The 17,858-nt window shown below is 29.9% G+C and overlaps 1 protein-coding gene across 1 annotated transcript; it reads left to right on the forward strand.

Annotated features, from left to right (window-relative positions):
* The first annotated feature begins 4,099 nt into the window (after window positions 1-4,099).
* LOC108907811 (cystinosin homolog) lies at window positions 4,100-13,259 on the forward strand. The gene is made up of 8 exons (XM_018711616.1): window positions 4,100-4,193; window positions 7,672-7,765; window positions 8,007-8,195; window positions 8,852-8,998; window positions 9,056-9,146; window positions 9,836-10,126; window positions 12,218-12,335; window positions 12,986-13,259. The coding sequence occupies exons 1-8, from the start codon at window positions 4,148-4,150 to the stop codon at window positions 13,180-13,182; spliced, it is 1,173 nt and encodes a 390-aa protein (XP_018567132.1). The 5' UTR covers window positions 4,100-4,147; the 3' UTR covers window positions 13,183-13,259.
* The last annotated feature ends 4,599 nt before the right edge of the window (window positions 13,260-17,858 follow it).

Consider the following 17,858-nt stretch of genomic DNA (forward strand, 5'->3'; position numbering starts at 1 on the left):
ATTGATTCACTTAAAATTTTTGGTTGCGTCTTCAACCTTAAACATGAACCTTCTAAACATTTTAACACAGATCTGAAATTTTTGTCTTAAACAAAGAGAACCTGTACCAAAAGAAAGATTTTGAACAAAACTTTTCTACAACAGATTCGCATTGCTGCATGGTATCCAATGTACTTGAATCTAAAAAATTACGATTGAACTTCTTTTTGATTTGAATAAAATATATGTTGCCATTTTACGAAATTAACTATTATTGAAAAGTATTAAAACGATGTCCAACAAATTATCTTTGGCTTTCATATATTTCTCAGATTTAAGGTTAACCATTCACGAAGTATCATCAATTAGATACCTATAAGTTTGACTTAGTATTTTTGAAAATTCTCCCTTAGAAATGGAAGTGAATTATTTTGCGCCAACCACTTGATGATGCTGATCCACTAAGTATTCTAGATATTCTTCTATGTAATATCCATGAGACCAGATATCAAACATATCTGGACCAATATTTTACCTTTAGAGTTTCTGATTCCAAGACTTTCTTTTTGAAGCCTTTCAATGGATAGATTAGATAATGTTTTTTGTATTTAATCATAGCTGCTTCTTCAGTTTGCTTATAAAACTGATTCTCAAAAGAGAAGAGATTTCAGTTGGTGCCCTATTACCCAGTCTATTAAATCCACAAGATTTTCTACTGAAATTAACAATCAGTGGACACGATCATGTGGATCTAATTGGATTCCTTTGATCTTGTTGATAAAATCCCTGCATAACACAAATCTTATAAAATTTTTTCGACTTTGATCCTTAGCATCGAGTCCAAACACGTAAAAGAATTCGCATATAGCGTAATATTTATGATGACCTTTTTAGTTCACATTCCATAAATGCTTATTTTTCCACCAGAACGTAGGCTTCTCAAATCTATACAAATCGTTTTATTGCCACTCTCTTAACTACACGGAGACACTGAATGTTACTGAACCCGTTCTACGAAAGTAAACTGATATAAAGTTCTATATCCAATTATGAAACAAAGGGTTGCTACAAATGATGCAATTAAAAATTTATGCTTTCCGTACCACACTAAATTAACAGTTCCCTCAACAGATTTCCCAGGTCCCACATGCAATATGAGCAAAAATAATTATTTAGTTTTCAGCAGTCCCGACTAAAACTGGTCGTTTGACTTCTTTGAGGATATTTAATTAAATTAATTCTTCATGAGATTTTAATTAAATTACAATTATAACGTATAAGGTTTGAAATTAAAAAAAAAAATCGGACGTATCCTTATGAAGTCGGTGAAACAAGTAAGTGTAATTGTTCTTTGATCTCGTAAGTGAAAACGTGTAAAAAACGATAGTCATTGGAAAGAGAAGAATAAAGTTTATTGACCCTCCGGTCCTCAACCAAAACCAAACAGTGTGGGCCGAGGTTTGGTAATTAATAATTCCATAGTTTGTTCCTTTCTTGCGTGAAATTTAATTATTCAGATAAATTTTGTTCAACCTATTCGAATGTGGTATTGGGTACATAAACAATTTAACCAATGAGGAAGTATCAGAGAACACTATTCATGCAAATAAGAACATGGGAAATATACTCGTATAATGTGAAACTTTTTCCCAGTCGATAGTTATTATTATAACATCTCAATATGGACCATCAGGAATTACCACAGAGATCTAATAATAATGTTAACCAATAAAAGCTAATTTTAACTATCATCATATTAGAGGATGTTAAAAAAACAATTTCATCGACAAAAGCACTATTAATAACATAGACATAAATAAAAAAGTGGACTGACCACTAAGCCATCCATATGTATGTTGATACACCGAATCTGATTCCGTTGATAGTTTTGTTCTAGCACCCACAGGATTTGAGTAGGTAAATCACTAAAACTGATTGTAAATCCTGAAAAAAAAAAAACGCTGAAAAGCCTACTAATGAGCATCGGCAATGTTTTGAATAAATTTATTCGGAAGAAGACCAAATGTGACAGGTGATGAAAGAATGGACATCAATTCTTCAGAGGATGATGTTCCTTTTGGAGACCGAAGAAGAGAGATTCGGATCGTTGAAGGGGAAAGGCAAAAGAGTGAAACTGAAACAAAAGAAGGTGAAACAGAAGGGACAAAACGTCCAGCTCTATTTAAACAGGAAGAGTTTAATTATTTTTCGATGATCTTGTTGTATAACTTTTATTGTTTTATCATTTATATTTCAGCAAAATTGACATAATCCTATATTTCTTTTTTCAGACGAGATATCGTAAAATAAATGAAATATTCTACAGTTTTCAAATACATAGCACAATTTTTATAAAAATGACGTATAAAAAAGACGATACTGTGATGAAACCGATTAGAAATATGATGTATTATTTTATTTTATTCTTTTTGTGCTAAAACATTTTTAACCAACTACCTACTACAAAAAATTAAAAAAAGAGTTAATTAGGAAAAAAATTTGCTAGCTTTGAAATTGCTTTTCCTGCTACCCTCAGCATACAAATCAATTGGTGGTGGACTGACTATTCTAGCAGGTAATAATTTAGATTGTTGTTATAACTATAGAACAATGAAAGGAGACGAAAACCTACAGCACGTGTCCCAATCAGCTGGAAAGCGCCACGAATTCAGGTAAATGCTCGTGTGGGATGCGCTAACCGAAATACTGACTAAAAATAAACAAATTCTACTTTATAATTACAGAAATATCACGAAACGGGTCAAAAATAAGCACGAACAGATCACCGAAATATATTGAAAAAATATTTAGCAAACTACTCTAGAGGCGATGTCACATCGATGAAATGTTTATTTGCGATTACGCCCAATGGCTTGAAATTAAACAATTTATGAATGGATGTTTCTAATAATTATAATTTATGGAACACATTTTTATTTATTAAGGCCCATATATTTTTTCACATCCGTGCATTAACTTGCGTATATAATCCCGACTAGTAAATAAAACTCGGATTAAATTAGACTCGACACATTAAAATAAATTTATTATACAGGATGTTTTTAATGTTCGGCTCCAAATTTAAACAAAGAAAAAATACTACCTATTATTATAGCCATAGTTTAATAAAACGATATTAAGTATCTATATGGTTATAAAAACTATAAAAGTGATGGTTTTATGATGAAATTGATGACGATGTTCAATATGTAATAATAACTAAGTAGGTATATTGGTAGGTAGGTAGTTAAAGATTTTTTTAAAACAAAAGAATAACAAAATTAAGGTGAAGGAGTTGTGCAACCAATGATTGTATATTTTAAAGTTGTGTTCTTATTTTTGGTGCTTCTTTGTTAGTTATTACGTATGAAGTCACAGTATGTTTGTGTCATACATGCAAAAAAATGAACATCGAACAGTTATATTATTAAGTTTTGTTTTACTTTTACACCTATACTTTTACTAACTTTTACAGGAACGTTTCAATTGATGTACCAAATTTATGGTGATGATGATTGTTTATTCAGATACAATTTTAAACATTCTTTTTAATATAACGTTCTTGATCTATTTAAAATTCGCTCTTTTACGGTTCTATTATTACAAGGGTATTTTTTTAAATTGTTTTGTCTAACCAATAATCCTTTAAACTCTAAAATTCTAACGCTTTCAACATTTGACTATTTTAATTTAAAGATAGTAGTATCTATACGTATACCTACAAAGTCTTAGTTGTTTAACGTCACAAAAGAAGCTTGTGTTTTTATTTTTAATTTTTTTAGCGAAAACAGTTTACAATGCCGTGCGTAATCGATTTGAAAATCACCACATAAAATTTATAGCCATATTTGTATGCATTAAAAGTAGGTTCTGGCACAATAAGAGATACGCTTAATAAATATATCAACAAACGGATTACTACAGACAGTTTGATGTTTTAGCATTAAGCACATATTTTGATAACCGTTAAGTACGTGAATAAATAGATAACAGTTATTGATTAATAATAGAAACGTCCTTTGTAAAAACCTGCGGCTTAGCTTTATCTATTTATTTATAGCAATGCGTTACCTATCTCTTAATCCCTGGAAAAATTAAAATTTGTTTCTGAAAACTATGTCGCGTTTTCAGTTAAATAAATGTGTTCAAAGTGTTTACTTGGTGTATTATGAGAATAACGGCGAGTGAAAAATATTTCATTATTTTTTGCTTCCGTAAGTCTACTGATTTTAAACTATTTTCATAAAACAAACCTGACAAATATATTGCTCAAGTCATATTTGAGTTTTCGCCATTATGTATAAACTGTGTTTCTCAATTTGAGCTGCATGTACTGACATCTCGCATATTATAAGTGACAGATAGAGCAACAGTTAAAAAGGTTTTTATTCCATTGTAGTTTTATAACAGATACAGCCTAGTTTCGTTATGTATAATTTGAAATAATCATACGCATAAACTAAATGTTATAAGTATATGAATAGGACTTGACTTATTTCACCCTTTTTCAAGCTTGAGGCAAAAATTAGATCTTGTTATTTTTAACTAACTTATCTAGGGATAGATGTTAGAAAATTTATTTACATGAATGATCCTCCTTAATTCAGTGCCAAAATAAAGCTTAATGGCATTTTAAAAAAACAGAAGTCTATATATGGACTCTCTGTCTTGAACAAATTTTTAATATGAATAAAACATTTCAAATTGTTAACAATGCTATTAGGTACGACTTCATAAAAATCATTCTCACAACTTTTAATATATGCAACGATTGTTTGAAAAGAAATAAATTCATAACATAGTATGCGACTTATTCTTCAGTAAACATTATATCTAAAAATTTACTGAAAAGAAGCGGAATAATAGGGCTAAGACTATATTATTAATATCGCATCTTAAAACTATTAGATTAGAATATTTGATAAAAATTGAGAGTTTTCAATTGGTTTCAATTGGTTATGGAGCAAAATATCTCAACATAAATACCATATCCATCTACGTAGTTGGTTGCGAAATGTATTTTTTAGTTTTGCTGACATCATAAATTATAAGATTCTAAGAAACAAGTTTGAAATTTTTAGGATTACAGTTAAGTCTTACTATTTACTAATAATGATTAAATTTCTCTCGAAAACAATATATAAAATTTTGTAATAATTTATTAGTTAAGAAATGCTACTGATATTCAAAGTTTTTAGAGAAACATAACCATCTTTCAATCATTTTGCTTACGCTTAGAAATATGCCCATTCTGGATAATGAGGGTAAAGTTTGTGAATTCACCGGTGAATTATGTATTATTGAAAGTGTTCATCTTGACCTGTCAACTATGTACAGAGAGGCCCAAATTTGACAATTTTGGGGAGTTCCTTATGTTTTTCGAAAAACAAAATTAGTTCAGATGTCATGGGCTTGAAGTGAATTTCTGTAATGTTGAATAACTATTTTTATTTGCGTTGTTTTATATTTGTATAAAAGATTTTATTCAGATTCAGATTTTATTTGTGTAGAATCTAATCGGATCACCAGAAATCTGCATAGAATTTCATTTCAAACTACGCTTTGGAATTTACTATTCGCAGTTAAGGATATTTCATTGCATATCTGATAAAAATGGCTAAAAAGATTTTTTATTTCTGGCTTATTTGATCGATTATAGTGATCAAGTGTGGATTATTCTAAGATAAAAAACATAGCTCCCTTAAAATATCAAATCCGTGATGGTTATTATTGGATGAGATAAAAATCTGTTTCAATTAGTTCAAGTCGTGAAAATATATGACCAACTAATTATGGTAATAGGTATAAATTTATTAACACAAAATTGAACAAACAGAATACAAAAATATAGATAAGTGTATATGTACAGGATGTACAGTTAATACATTAATTGTAAACATACGTTAACCTTAATACACATACTTCCTACTTCTCAAGTCCCAAGTACGTTTACTCTAAAAACGAACATTTCTGTTATTGCACTGCTAATCAGATGATCAGCGTTTGTATTTCTAAAAATCACTGAAGAAAGCAAATCAAAATGCTCTACAACGAATAGAATTGTTGGAATATCTGCACCTTGTACACCATATCTAGCTTGTCTTGATGACAACACTATCGGTAAAGAATGGTTGGAATCTGCCTAGTACTTGCTGTGGATATATCTTCCATTTCATTAACCACCTGTTCTTTCAATTGAGGAATAACTGTTTAGGGATGCCTATTTTCAGCAGAACGAAATTTCCAAACGCTGATGTAAACGACTAAACATCGTATGATGCGGAGTAACGCGCGTTAACAAAATAAAAAATGAAGTGTAAATCGCACATTTCATTATTTGTGTCATCGTAGGATAATAACAACCTTTGATAGCAAGAAATTATTCTTAAATCTTGTATAAACAATGATTTGAAATAAGAAAAAAATGAAGTAAACAAAAAAGTGATACTGGCTATGGTTTGTTTGTTTCTTTTTTGCAATCTACTTTATTTTTTTATTAAAGTACATTGAAAAAACGCAAGAGGCAGTAAAGTTCCCAAGTGAGCCAAATCTGGCAATTTTTGATTAGCAAATATTTTTCAATTCCGTAACAAGATACCTACAAGAAAAAATACTTCAAGAGATGCAATTTTCAAATCCTTACGTAGATTACTAAAAATGGAGAAAAACCCTTTATTAGTTAAAGTGACATACCATCAATTTGCATTCTCGATAGCGGTCGCTTTTGTACCTTCTTTACATTTCAACAAAGTTTTTTTAAAGTTTTTTGCAATATTAATGAAACACAGTAAATAATAGATTGGGTATATATAAAATATATGCACCTATACAGGGTGTTTCATAATGATGTGAGAATATTTTGAAGGTGTTTAAAAAGTAATTTTAGGGGGTTACTTCTAATACAATTTTTGGCCAAAAAAAATTAGCTTTCATATTTTTTTATAAAATTTTTAGTTCATATTCGTTTAGCTTTTCCTATTGATAAAAAAAAAATTTTGCAAAAAATGCCTCAAAAATGACTATCGTTTTTGGTAATTGTTATATTAATTATGTGTATCTAATCGACAAGGAAAAATAATTTATATTTTCGCTCGTAAACCATTAAGTATGTGAAAAAATGGGAAAAGTAAAAAAAGTTTCTAAATGAATTGTAGTATTAAAAGCTATTTCTTGTTGGAATTGGCTAACCTAGAAAAAAGTTGTGAGAGAAATAAAACCAAGGTGATATTGTGATATATTTGTATTGTACAGTTTAATTCCTGGTGTACCCAATAAATTCATTCATTCATTCATTCATTCAAGGGGTGCTAATTTCTTTCATTCAAAGACATAAACCAGAAAAAAAGACCACCAAAAAATACCATTCAACTAGTTGTTAACGTGTACCAAAATTCAAATGTCTAAGTACAACCGTTTTCGGGAAAAAAAAACTAATTTTTCAGGCCATTTTGAGATTTGAATATTTTCTCAAGGAGGCTCAAATCAAAAAAATACATAGGAAGTACCCCCCTAAAATTACTTTCTAAACACCTTAAAATATTTGCACATCATTATGAAACACCCTGTATACTGTACTTACAATTCTTTTTATTAAACTCATTACAGATTACTTTGTACATGAAACAGGTTTTCTGTTTAAGTTAAAAAGATTTTAAGACGTTATTTGAGAAGTTTCAAAACGTTATTATTCAGTTGCAGGCATTGTAAGCTGTTACGATGTTAGTTTATCGGAACGAAATCTCAAAATGGAGATCAATAAATGGTCCAACTTTACGGTACATGTTGAGTAAGTATAACTTTAGTTATTTTCAGAATTGAATATAAAACAATATGGGTAGTAACAAGCTACATAATATTAGTCAAGTTTTAGATCAAAAATCAATATTTAGAACCTCCTTGTTTCTACTTGTGTTAAACTATTTTTGACGCATTATAAATTAAATTTTCATCATGTCACATTTAGAAGGATCATAGTATGTTCTGTTATAAATAAATTAATAATAAAAAATATTCTTAATCATTTTTAGGACTAAGGAATCTGTATACATAACCAGTGTAACAATGGAACTTAATCATACTAGTGACATCAGAGTCTCTCCAAAGATTGTCGAAATACATACCAAGAATTTCTCTAGCTGGTGCCATATGTTTCACGTATACGCTATTAAGCCAGGTACATCAAGAATTCAATTTAATTTTGGAAACAGCTCCTTAAGGTAAGATTATTTACCTAACTCCCCTAGCGAGCTTACTCCTTTAGATTAATGACATGTTTTTGAAAAAAGGCAATGAAGCAATCTATAATTTCTATATGAAAATCACCGCAGCATAAGTTTAGTTCATAAATACAGCTTTCAACAAATTATATAATTTTTCAGTATATTACCAAATTTATTTCAATTCCTAAAAAGCTTTTGTAATTATTTTAATGAAATGAATACTGTACTGAATTGGACTATTGGTACATTTGCACATTGTAAAAATGAAAAACAAATACTAATATTCATTATATTTCACAGAACCCTATTTTAAATAATGAATTTAATTATTTTTTTGCTTTATTACCATAACGGGCAGAAATGTAATAATATTTAAATAATTAATTTTAAATAAAACATACGAGTAGTACCGATAATGAATCTTTAATTGGATTTTATTATTTGACGTTTGTAATTTAACTAAATCCAATTGTTAAATTCTGTCATATCTGCAATGCATTATTAAAGACATTTATAATAATTTATTATTAGTAGAAATAAAAGCAAACCTCCGTTCAGCATATTAGAGACAGATTACCAATTCTTACACCAGTTTAATCATAAGTATATGGAACAAATTCAGTAATTTAATATCTGTTGCAATTTTTTTTTAGAGACAAAGGAAAAGACTTACACATAGACGTAGATGTAGTGAAGATGAGAGGTTTAGAGCCCTATGCTGATTGGTGCCGGAAATATTACTACATATTCAGCATATTATCGGTATATCCACAGATATTTTTGCAGTTTCTTCGGCTAAGGTCAGTTTTTCTTTATTTCTAGCCATTAACAATGTAAACTTAAATTTTCTTTTGCAGTGTAGTTGGACTTGACATGGACTACGTCTGTTTCAATTTCATTGGTTACCTTTCTTACGGAATTTATACAACTTTCACATACAATAAAGTGGTAAATAATTTTCTTACATATTCAATTTTACCTATGTTTTCACTCGACAAGCATAATGTCTCATAATTACACCAGAATAAAATGTTTCAATGCATTTTATGTACGCCAGATATCATTTTTGAAATTGATGAAAATAAAAATTAGCTACAAATATAATATTCCTTTGGAACTAGCTTCAAAGTTAATTCTTTTGCTACATATAAAACTGTAACACATATACGGTTTTTTGTTTGTCATGTTTGAAACTGAATTTATATCGTTTGATATATTAATTTAAAATTGAATTTCGCAGTCCACTTTGTTCTCAGTTCAATAAACAAATGTAACATTTCGGTGATAATTCTCAAATAACTGTTTTTCATTTTTATTAATTTGGTATAAATTTTGATTATTACAATAATGGGAATATATTGACATAAAATAGATGTTAAAAAACTAGAAATAGAAATTAATAATCACTCACGTCAGAATATATAGTGTTATATGTTTGCCTTACTTTAAAAAATAGTAAGTTGAGTCAAATCATGTCTAAAAACTTTTCCCTCGAGATGTTTGATTCAGATTTAAATTTGGTTTAGGTTTTTCTTTACTGTATAATCGACTAAATCGGCCAAAAAAATTGAACTAACTCCCTATCCAGTAATGCGTAAAATAGAGACCATTTATAAACACTTTGCATTAAATTTTAGGCACCCCACAGTGAAGGGAATCTACAAGAAGATTTTTCGGTAACTTTGACTGAAATAATGTATGCGCTACATGGTCTAGTCATCTCTACTCTTCTGGGACTTCAAGCGATTAAGTACCATGGAATCGATAAAAGAGTTAGTGTGGTCGGGAAGGAACTGATTAGTTTTTATGGAATCATTTTCACATTTGGACTTCTACTTGCCAAATTTAATGTTATGCATTACAGAGATTTCCTGTATATCTGCTATTATATCCACATTGCATCGGCAATCACGAAATATATGCCGCAGGTACGATTTTAAGCTATACTCCGCGGTCGAAATTATAAAGAGTGACTAAGACATAATATAAAAACACTATTACCATAATGCGTATAAAATATAAAATGATTTTTATACGGTTCAATATTATTTATATTTGTGCCGCTCGGTAAGCACATCGATATAATCTATAATCGTCTAGAGACCGAGTTACACTGAACATCGATCTATATTCTATCTCTGTCTTTTGCACTTTGTAGGGAATACGGAAATGCTTTTTTAGTGGGTGTAAACGGACTTGATTTAACCCGTCCTGAGAATCGTCATAGCATAAGCGTAGACGAGGGGTCTAATTCCTTGGCTATAATAAATTTATAAATTAAAAAAAACACAATTGGGACTTTTTAAAATGCTGTAATAATTAAAATGGATCAAAGTGCCTGTTATAGCAAACCGTAAAAAATATTAGATGTTATGTTTTATTATCTTTTTTATTATTTTCTATATCTTGTTGCCTTTTACGCAGACACGCCAATGGATTTTCGTTCCCGGCACGCTTCATCCCCCTTACTAGTCCAAAAGTTAGCGATGAATCACTATCTATAATTTCTACCCTGGAGTATAAGTAGCAGACTGAGTTGATTGCAAAATTAAATTATTTTTAAATATAAAAAATGCATAAAGTAAAGAAAAAACAAAAAAGTTAAGGTGTTATTATTAAATATATTAGGGTGGCCCAAAAAAAAAACGAATATTTTTTTTTCGTGTCTCTTGAAAATATGTTAGTTTATCATGTTTTAAAAGCCCCCTCAAAAAATCAGCTCTAAAAGATTTTTGTAGAGAAAATTTTCAAAATCGTCAAAAATTGAATTTTTTTAAATTTTTTTTCTCGTTATTTTATCATTTTCTAGGTTGAAAAAAATATCGATTCTGAAAATTTCAAATCGATATTTTAATTTCTAAAGGTCACTCATAATTATTTTAACTTTCAAAATAGTGTAGGTACCTACCTATGTTTTCGAGCGCCCTCTAAAAATAAATATCAACCAACTAATAATTTTTTTATTGAATTTGATGAACAAAAGAATAGAAATACATCACGAAACGCTTAAATTTTCACACACAGTCCGGTAGTAAATTTTGTCTCGAGAAATTTTTTAAGTGTCTTTATTTCTATTCTTTTGTTCATCAAATTCAATAAAAAAAATTATTAGTTCGTTGATATTTATTTTTAGACGTCGCTCGAAAACATTTTAGGTACACTACTTTTAAAGTTAAAATAATTATGAGTGACCTTTAGAAATTAAAATATCGATTTGAAATTTTCAGAATCGAGATTTTTTTCAACCTAGAAAATGATAAAATAACGATAATTTTTTTTTTAAATTAAATTTTTGACGATTTTGGAAATTTTTAAAAATCTTGAGCAACCTAAAAAAAATGTTTTTGAGCTGATTATTTGAGGAGGCTCTTAAAACATGATAAACTAACATATTTTCACAAAAGACGAAAAAAATATTCGTTTTTTTGGGTCACCCTAAAATACATATAAAAAAACTTTTATAGGACAAAAAAAAGTTAGGAAAAAATAAAAAAGACTTTTTATATAGATGTATTTACAGTTCTTGATAATGTGGAAAATACGACATCAGTACCATCTGGTTTCACAAATTTATTTTAACCAATTCTCAGATATTCCTAGGAAATTATTTATTTTCAAATAATTGCATTATTATGGACTAGCACGTAATCAAAATTTGATTTGAATTGGAAGCTTTATTTATTTTATATGTGAAAAATACCCGAAGTATCTATAAAACAATGCTAAGCTTTACTTATTATTTTATATTAAAAATTATTATCCACGCCATTTCCAAACGTATAAATATAGAACTGAATTTACGTACCCTGACATTTTTATACACCATAAAATGGTGTTATGCACTAGTTTTATTTGTAGATATACCTGGGTCCATGGAGAATAACCTGGAATTTATTTGGTATTTAAAATTTTATTTCTAGGAATATTTATTCTCTGTGAAAATAATTATTTATCACCAATAGTTGATATGTACACTCAACAACTGTTTCTTTTCTAATCAAAACGAATTTGCATTTCAGTTATATAAAAATTATGTTATTAAAAGCACATTTGGATGGAGCATTTGGACTTCCAATTTGGAGTTAATCGGGTGCATTTTTCTCATCATTGGTATATTCTTAACTTCATATAATTATGGTAAGTACCTAAATCTAAGCCGAGCCTGTAAAATCTAGGAATATTTTTTTGAAATGTTGAATGTTCAATTCATGTTCAAATTTTAAACATCGTTTGTATCATTTTAAGGAAAGGGTCTAATTGTAAGTCTAAACCCTTACTTACATATCAGAATTTTGATTATTTATACTATTCTCTAAAATATCTCTAGATACACATTTACAACATAATATAAAATATTTTAAAAAGTCCCCTTGCTGACATCGCACCATTTTTAGAAAAACACACCTGAACGTTTCAAAGTCAATCCGCTTAGAAAAGAGCCGCTGTTTCTTTGGATGAAAATGAACGATATAGATCAAGTTATTTGTTACAATTTCGTTTTCTATAATGTCATGGACCTTCAAAAACTTTTTTAATCCGACTTTTATGATAACGTAATTAAGGTTTTTATCCAAGGAGGCATCAAGGAACATAATGTTGACACAACTTTGACAATTTTGTTTTGTTATTTCGTTATTTCGAAGTACTGAAGTTGGGCCAAGAATTGTATACTGCAAAGTCATTATTAAAAGCAGCTTAACGCTGAAAAGGCTTCAAAATGACGAATAACAATTTATGTAACCCTCGTGCGTGCATTTGTTTTTACTAAGCAGTTGTATATTTTGCAGAAAATTGGGCGAATATCCCGACTGATGTCTTATTTTGGATGGCCTGCGCTATTTCTCTTCAGCACACCGCTTTCATCATTCAACACTATTTTATCTATAAAAAGTGGCTAGAGTTCGATCTAAGCGAGCTGCAAGAAATCACACTCCAGGAAAAAATATCTCTGTATGAACAAAGGCTGGACCATTGTCACTGTTGAAATCTTATGAATAGATCTTACACGCATTTTTTTATATGTAATAATTTGTCTGTTTTATATTATACTTATTAATACTATCTCAAGGCGTATTTATTATGTTACAATTTGTAGTACCTGAAATATATTTTTGTAAATAAATATTATTACATTTTCTCTAGGTTTATTAAATATTCTGGTTGTCAATGAAAAAAAAAAACATTATTTGTATAACTTTAAAATAACTTGTTGAAAACAATTTTGTGGCTACATTTATATCCCAATATGGCCCGTACATAGTATGTAGTGTATAAAGCTTGCATTTTTTTATTATCATGTTAATTTTTTCGAAATAATGTGTAGACTGTATATACAAGAAACTTAGATTTATTTCATGCACGTCAATTTATAAGAAGTTCTTACGAGGACATTCAAGGGCGTGAGTGTTTATTAAAATACAACAAAATTTTCTGGCGTTAAAGAGCAATCGAGGTTATTTCCAGACTTCACACACAAAAAATAAATAAATAATGGCTACAGTTGGGCAAAGATCATTAATTTTTATTGTATTACGACAAAAATAGCTAGATTATCTAGTAAAAAAAATATACTCCCATCATTTTGTCCTATTTACATTGCCTATGTAGATTTTCGATGAAATAATACTTCCTATATACTACCTATAAACTTAATACTAAACAGTTCCGGAAAAGTGTATAAGGTTAGAAAAGAAATGGCACATAAGTTACATGCATTTTGCCGAAGGGTCAGATTAAACAAGTGAATATCGCAAACAGGTTGAAATAAATGGAAGACTATACATTTTTATATAGCTGAATAGAAAACTTCCTTTACGTTGAACTAAAGCAGGGATTGCACAGACTTATAGGGAACAGGGACCACTCGGGAAAAATATAAGCCAAGGACGGGCCACTACAAACAATATTTATTAACACAAAATTTTTTATTTTTAAATAGTATGAAATACAATGATAAAAATAAAATAACCTTCAAAAATGTTTGTTGTAATAATTATGTAATCATTACCATGTAATATTTCATGTTTTATTATTTTTAACAAGTTTTTTTATATTTGGCTCCACATTACTTGTAGCCACACGTATAATTGTTTCCAAATTTTCATTTGCCAGACGGTTTCGGTTTTTCGTTTTGTTAAGTTTCATCACTGAAAACGTTTGTTCACAAATATACGTCGATCCAAATAAGCTTGCGCATTTCAATGCATTTATTCGCAACTCTTTATAAGCGTTTTTATCAACGCAACGGTAGAAGTTGAGTAAATTACCTTCATTAAATTTGTTTCTTAAATTATCATCATTTTGCATGTCTATTAATTCCAGCTGCATTAATTCCGGCGCATTTTCGGGTGAAATGTTGAAAGAATTGCTGAAAATGTCCAATAGCGGTTTAACTTTTTTGAAGTCTACAAAACGATTTTCAAAAGCTTGTATCAAAATTTCAATTTTTTCAACATGAGCGAAATTGACGTCAGTTTTATTGAACTTCTCCATAATTTTTTTGTAGTTCGGAAAATGGTCGTAATTGGCTGAATTGATTTGTGTCCTGAAAAGACTCAATTTGCATTGAAAGGACGAAACATGAGTATAGCTGCGAAATCAATTGATCTTTGCCTTGGAGTCGCGTATTTAAGACATTCAAGTGATTTGTGATGTCTACAAGAAACGCTAAGTCACACTGCCAATCAGGGTTGTCGAGTTCGGGGACATAGTTTTTCTTTTCCGCCCGAAATAGTTGGATTTCTTCAATCAAGTTAAGAAATCGCTGTAGTGTCAACCCACGACTTAGCCACCTTACTTCAGTGTAAAACAGGAGATCACCATATTCGCTTTCAATATCCTCGAGAAATTGTTTGAATTGTCGGTGATTGAGACCTCGTGATTTTATAAAGTTTACGGTAAGTACTACAACTTTCATAACATTTTCAAAACCCAATAATTTTGAAGAGAGGGCCTCTTGATATATAATACAATGAAACTGCATTAATTCCTTGGTATTTATGTTTTTAGTTTGTAAATATGTTTTTAACAGAGTTACTATCCCAGATGTACTTCCAACCATTGAAGGTGCTCCGTCAGTTGTAATTCCAGATATTTTCGTTAAAACCAAATCCATTATAGAACATTTTTCTAGAAGAGCTTTGAGTATGTCACTTCCCCTGGTTTGACTTGTCAAAGAACTCATACCAATCAGTTCTTCACTCACTTCAAAATTTTGCGTTACACCTCGTAAAAATATTAATAGTTGAGCAGTTGAACTTATATCTGTAGATTCGTCGAGCGCTATAGAAAAATACTCAAAACTTCTCGATTTCGTAGCTAATTGCTCTTCTATATTATCTGCTAATGCGGTAATTCTTCTTTGAACAGTCATCCGATTTAACTGAATTTTTTCAAACTTCTTTACATTTTCCGGACAAATTTTTTTTGCGGCGATATCCAAACATTGCTTAACAAACTCACCATCTTTAAAAGGCCGACAAGTTTTCGCTATTATTCGAGATATTTCAAAGCTAACTTCAGTGGCTGTTTCAGCATCTTGAATTGGTTTTGTAAACATAGATTGCTGGCCTATTAGTTCCCGTTGTAAAGTGGAAATTCTTTGCGTTCGATTTTCGCCAGTTAATTTGGTAAAAGTTGGATGCTGGGTTTCATAGTGCCTTTTCACATTATATTCCTTCCGAATAGAAACACTACTCTTGCATATTAAACAGACAATTTTGTTATGCGATGAAATAAAAAGTATTTTTCGGTCCCAATATCATGAAACTGTCGATTTTCATCTTCAACCTTACGACTACGTTTCTTACTGGGGCCTGGTTTATCCATATCAAAATTAATATTATATGTTACAGTCGGTAAAAGCTAAGTTCGAACGACGAAATATTTACTCGTCACAGATTACAGTTCTCAAACAGTATAACGTTCGCTTATCCGTAATCAAAACTTAACTGCCGGCGATGCGTCGTATTTATATGAGTTACCAAACATCGAGAACCATCCACTTTGTTCGGGGATCGACGTGTTTCGTTAATCTGTAATCTAGTTGATGCGACAGATTTCTAGCCTCGTAATAATATGCTTGGACCGGAGCGCGGCGAGTAGATTACTTTTAAAATTCGTTGGCGGGCCGCATAAACATCGACAGCGGGCTGCATGCGGCCCGCGGGCCGCGGTATGTGCATCCCTGATCTAAAGTCAACCAAAATAAGTTGAAAGAGTGGCATGAGACAGATCGAGAACGTAACTAATAAGCAGTGTGTTAAACAAGCCAGTTGAAATGAGTTGTGAAGTTCTAATGAAAATACGAATACTCATTTGGTTATTGTGATTATAAAGTATTATTTGTCGCCCGTGTCTAGAGTGAAAAATGGTTTTCATTCACAAAGCGGAACAATATACTTAATAACAAAAGTAATTACTATACCATATGTGTCACATCGTTATTTTTTTAGGTTGTACCAAGCTTTTGTGATTTGCTGAAGCCCCGTACAAAATGAATTCAAATCAATTATTGAATACAAAGCTGTATTGTGATGGACATCAAAAACGAAATCTGACAATTTTAATATTGACGCAAGGTGAACAAATTTTTAGTCCTATCGATACTATGTGGTGTATTTGGATAAAAATAGGTTTTGCAGAATTAATACCTACAAATACTTGATATTATTTATAGCAATTGAATATTGACTTAATACGCAAGTCCTAAATTTTTAAGTGATTTTCAAAAGGTTGTAAGTACGCGAAAAATGGTCGTAGAGCAATAAAAATAGAGCAAATTGTAGCTTAGAGTTTGTAGTTTCAGGATCTGAAAGTCAAAAACATTTAAGAAATCATAAGAAATCCAACTAAAAAAGAAATTCAAAATTTTTGCTTTTTAATATATTCTACAGTAAATAATTTTTTAAATTAAATAAGCTATTTCGATAGAAAATCTCATTATCTACAAAATTTTTCCTATGCAATACCCTCAAATTTTGCTTCGTTTTCGAGATATACTCAAAAAACCGTAAGGGTAGCATTTTCACCCCTATCTCCAATTTCCACCCTCTAATTTAATAGCACTCTGCGGTTTTTTCTTTCTGAATAACCATTTGAACGATTCATGCAATAAAACCCATCAACGTTGTAGTTCCTTAGTACCCTGCCTCTTAAGGCATAATCAATAGCCTATAAGAAGTTCTTATCGTTTTTTGATAAAAAAAACATTTTTTCGATGCAAGAAACTTGATTAAAAAAGGCAAAATAATGCATATTCAAAGATTTTCGCTAAATTTGAAATAACTTTACAAATAATGAACAGAACAAGGCTATTTTATACAAGTACAATAATAGACTAAGGATATTATTGAATAGAGTAAGGATAAGAGCATTAATGAATAAACTAAGAATATTTCTATGAATAAAATTTTCTAAGGATATTTTCGAGCCCTTTGAAGGATATTTCGGACCCTTTGAAGAGTATTTCTAAGGACATTTTAGAGTTCTTTGAAAACCTATAAATGTAGTATTTTTTAACCTTCAATTTTTGCGATAAGTTTTCTCACGAAATGATGTGCTGAAAAGCGATTGCAGATCCCCGAAAATTTAAAAAAAAAAATAAATCTTGTTCAATTAGAAACTACAAAGTCCCACAAATATTTCGTTACATAATAAAAT

The sequence above is a fragment of the Anoplophora glabripennis genome, unplaced genomic scaffold (genome assembly GCF_000390285.2).
Source record: "Anoplophora glabripennis isolate ALB-LARVAE unplaced genomic scaffold, Agla_2.0 scaffold120, whole genome shotgun sequence".
Taxonomy (NCBI): Eukaryota; Metazoa; Arthropoda; class Insecta; order Coleoptera; family Cerambycidae; genus Anoplophora; species Anoplophora glabripennis.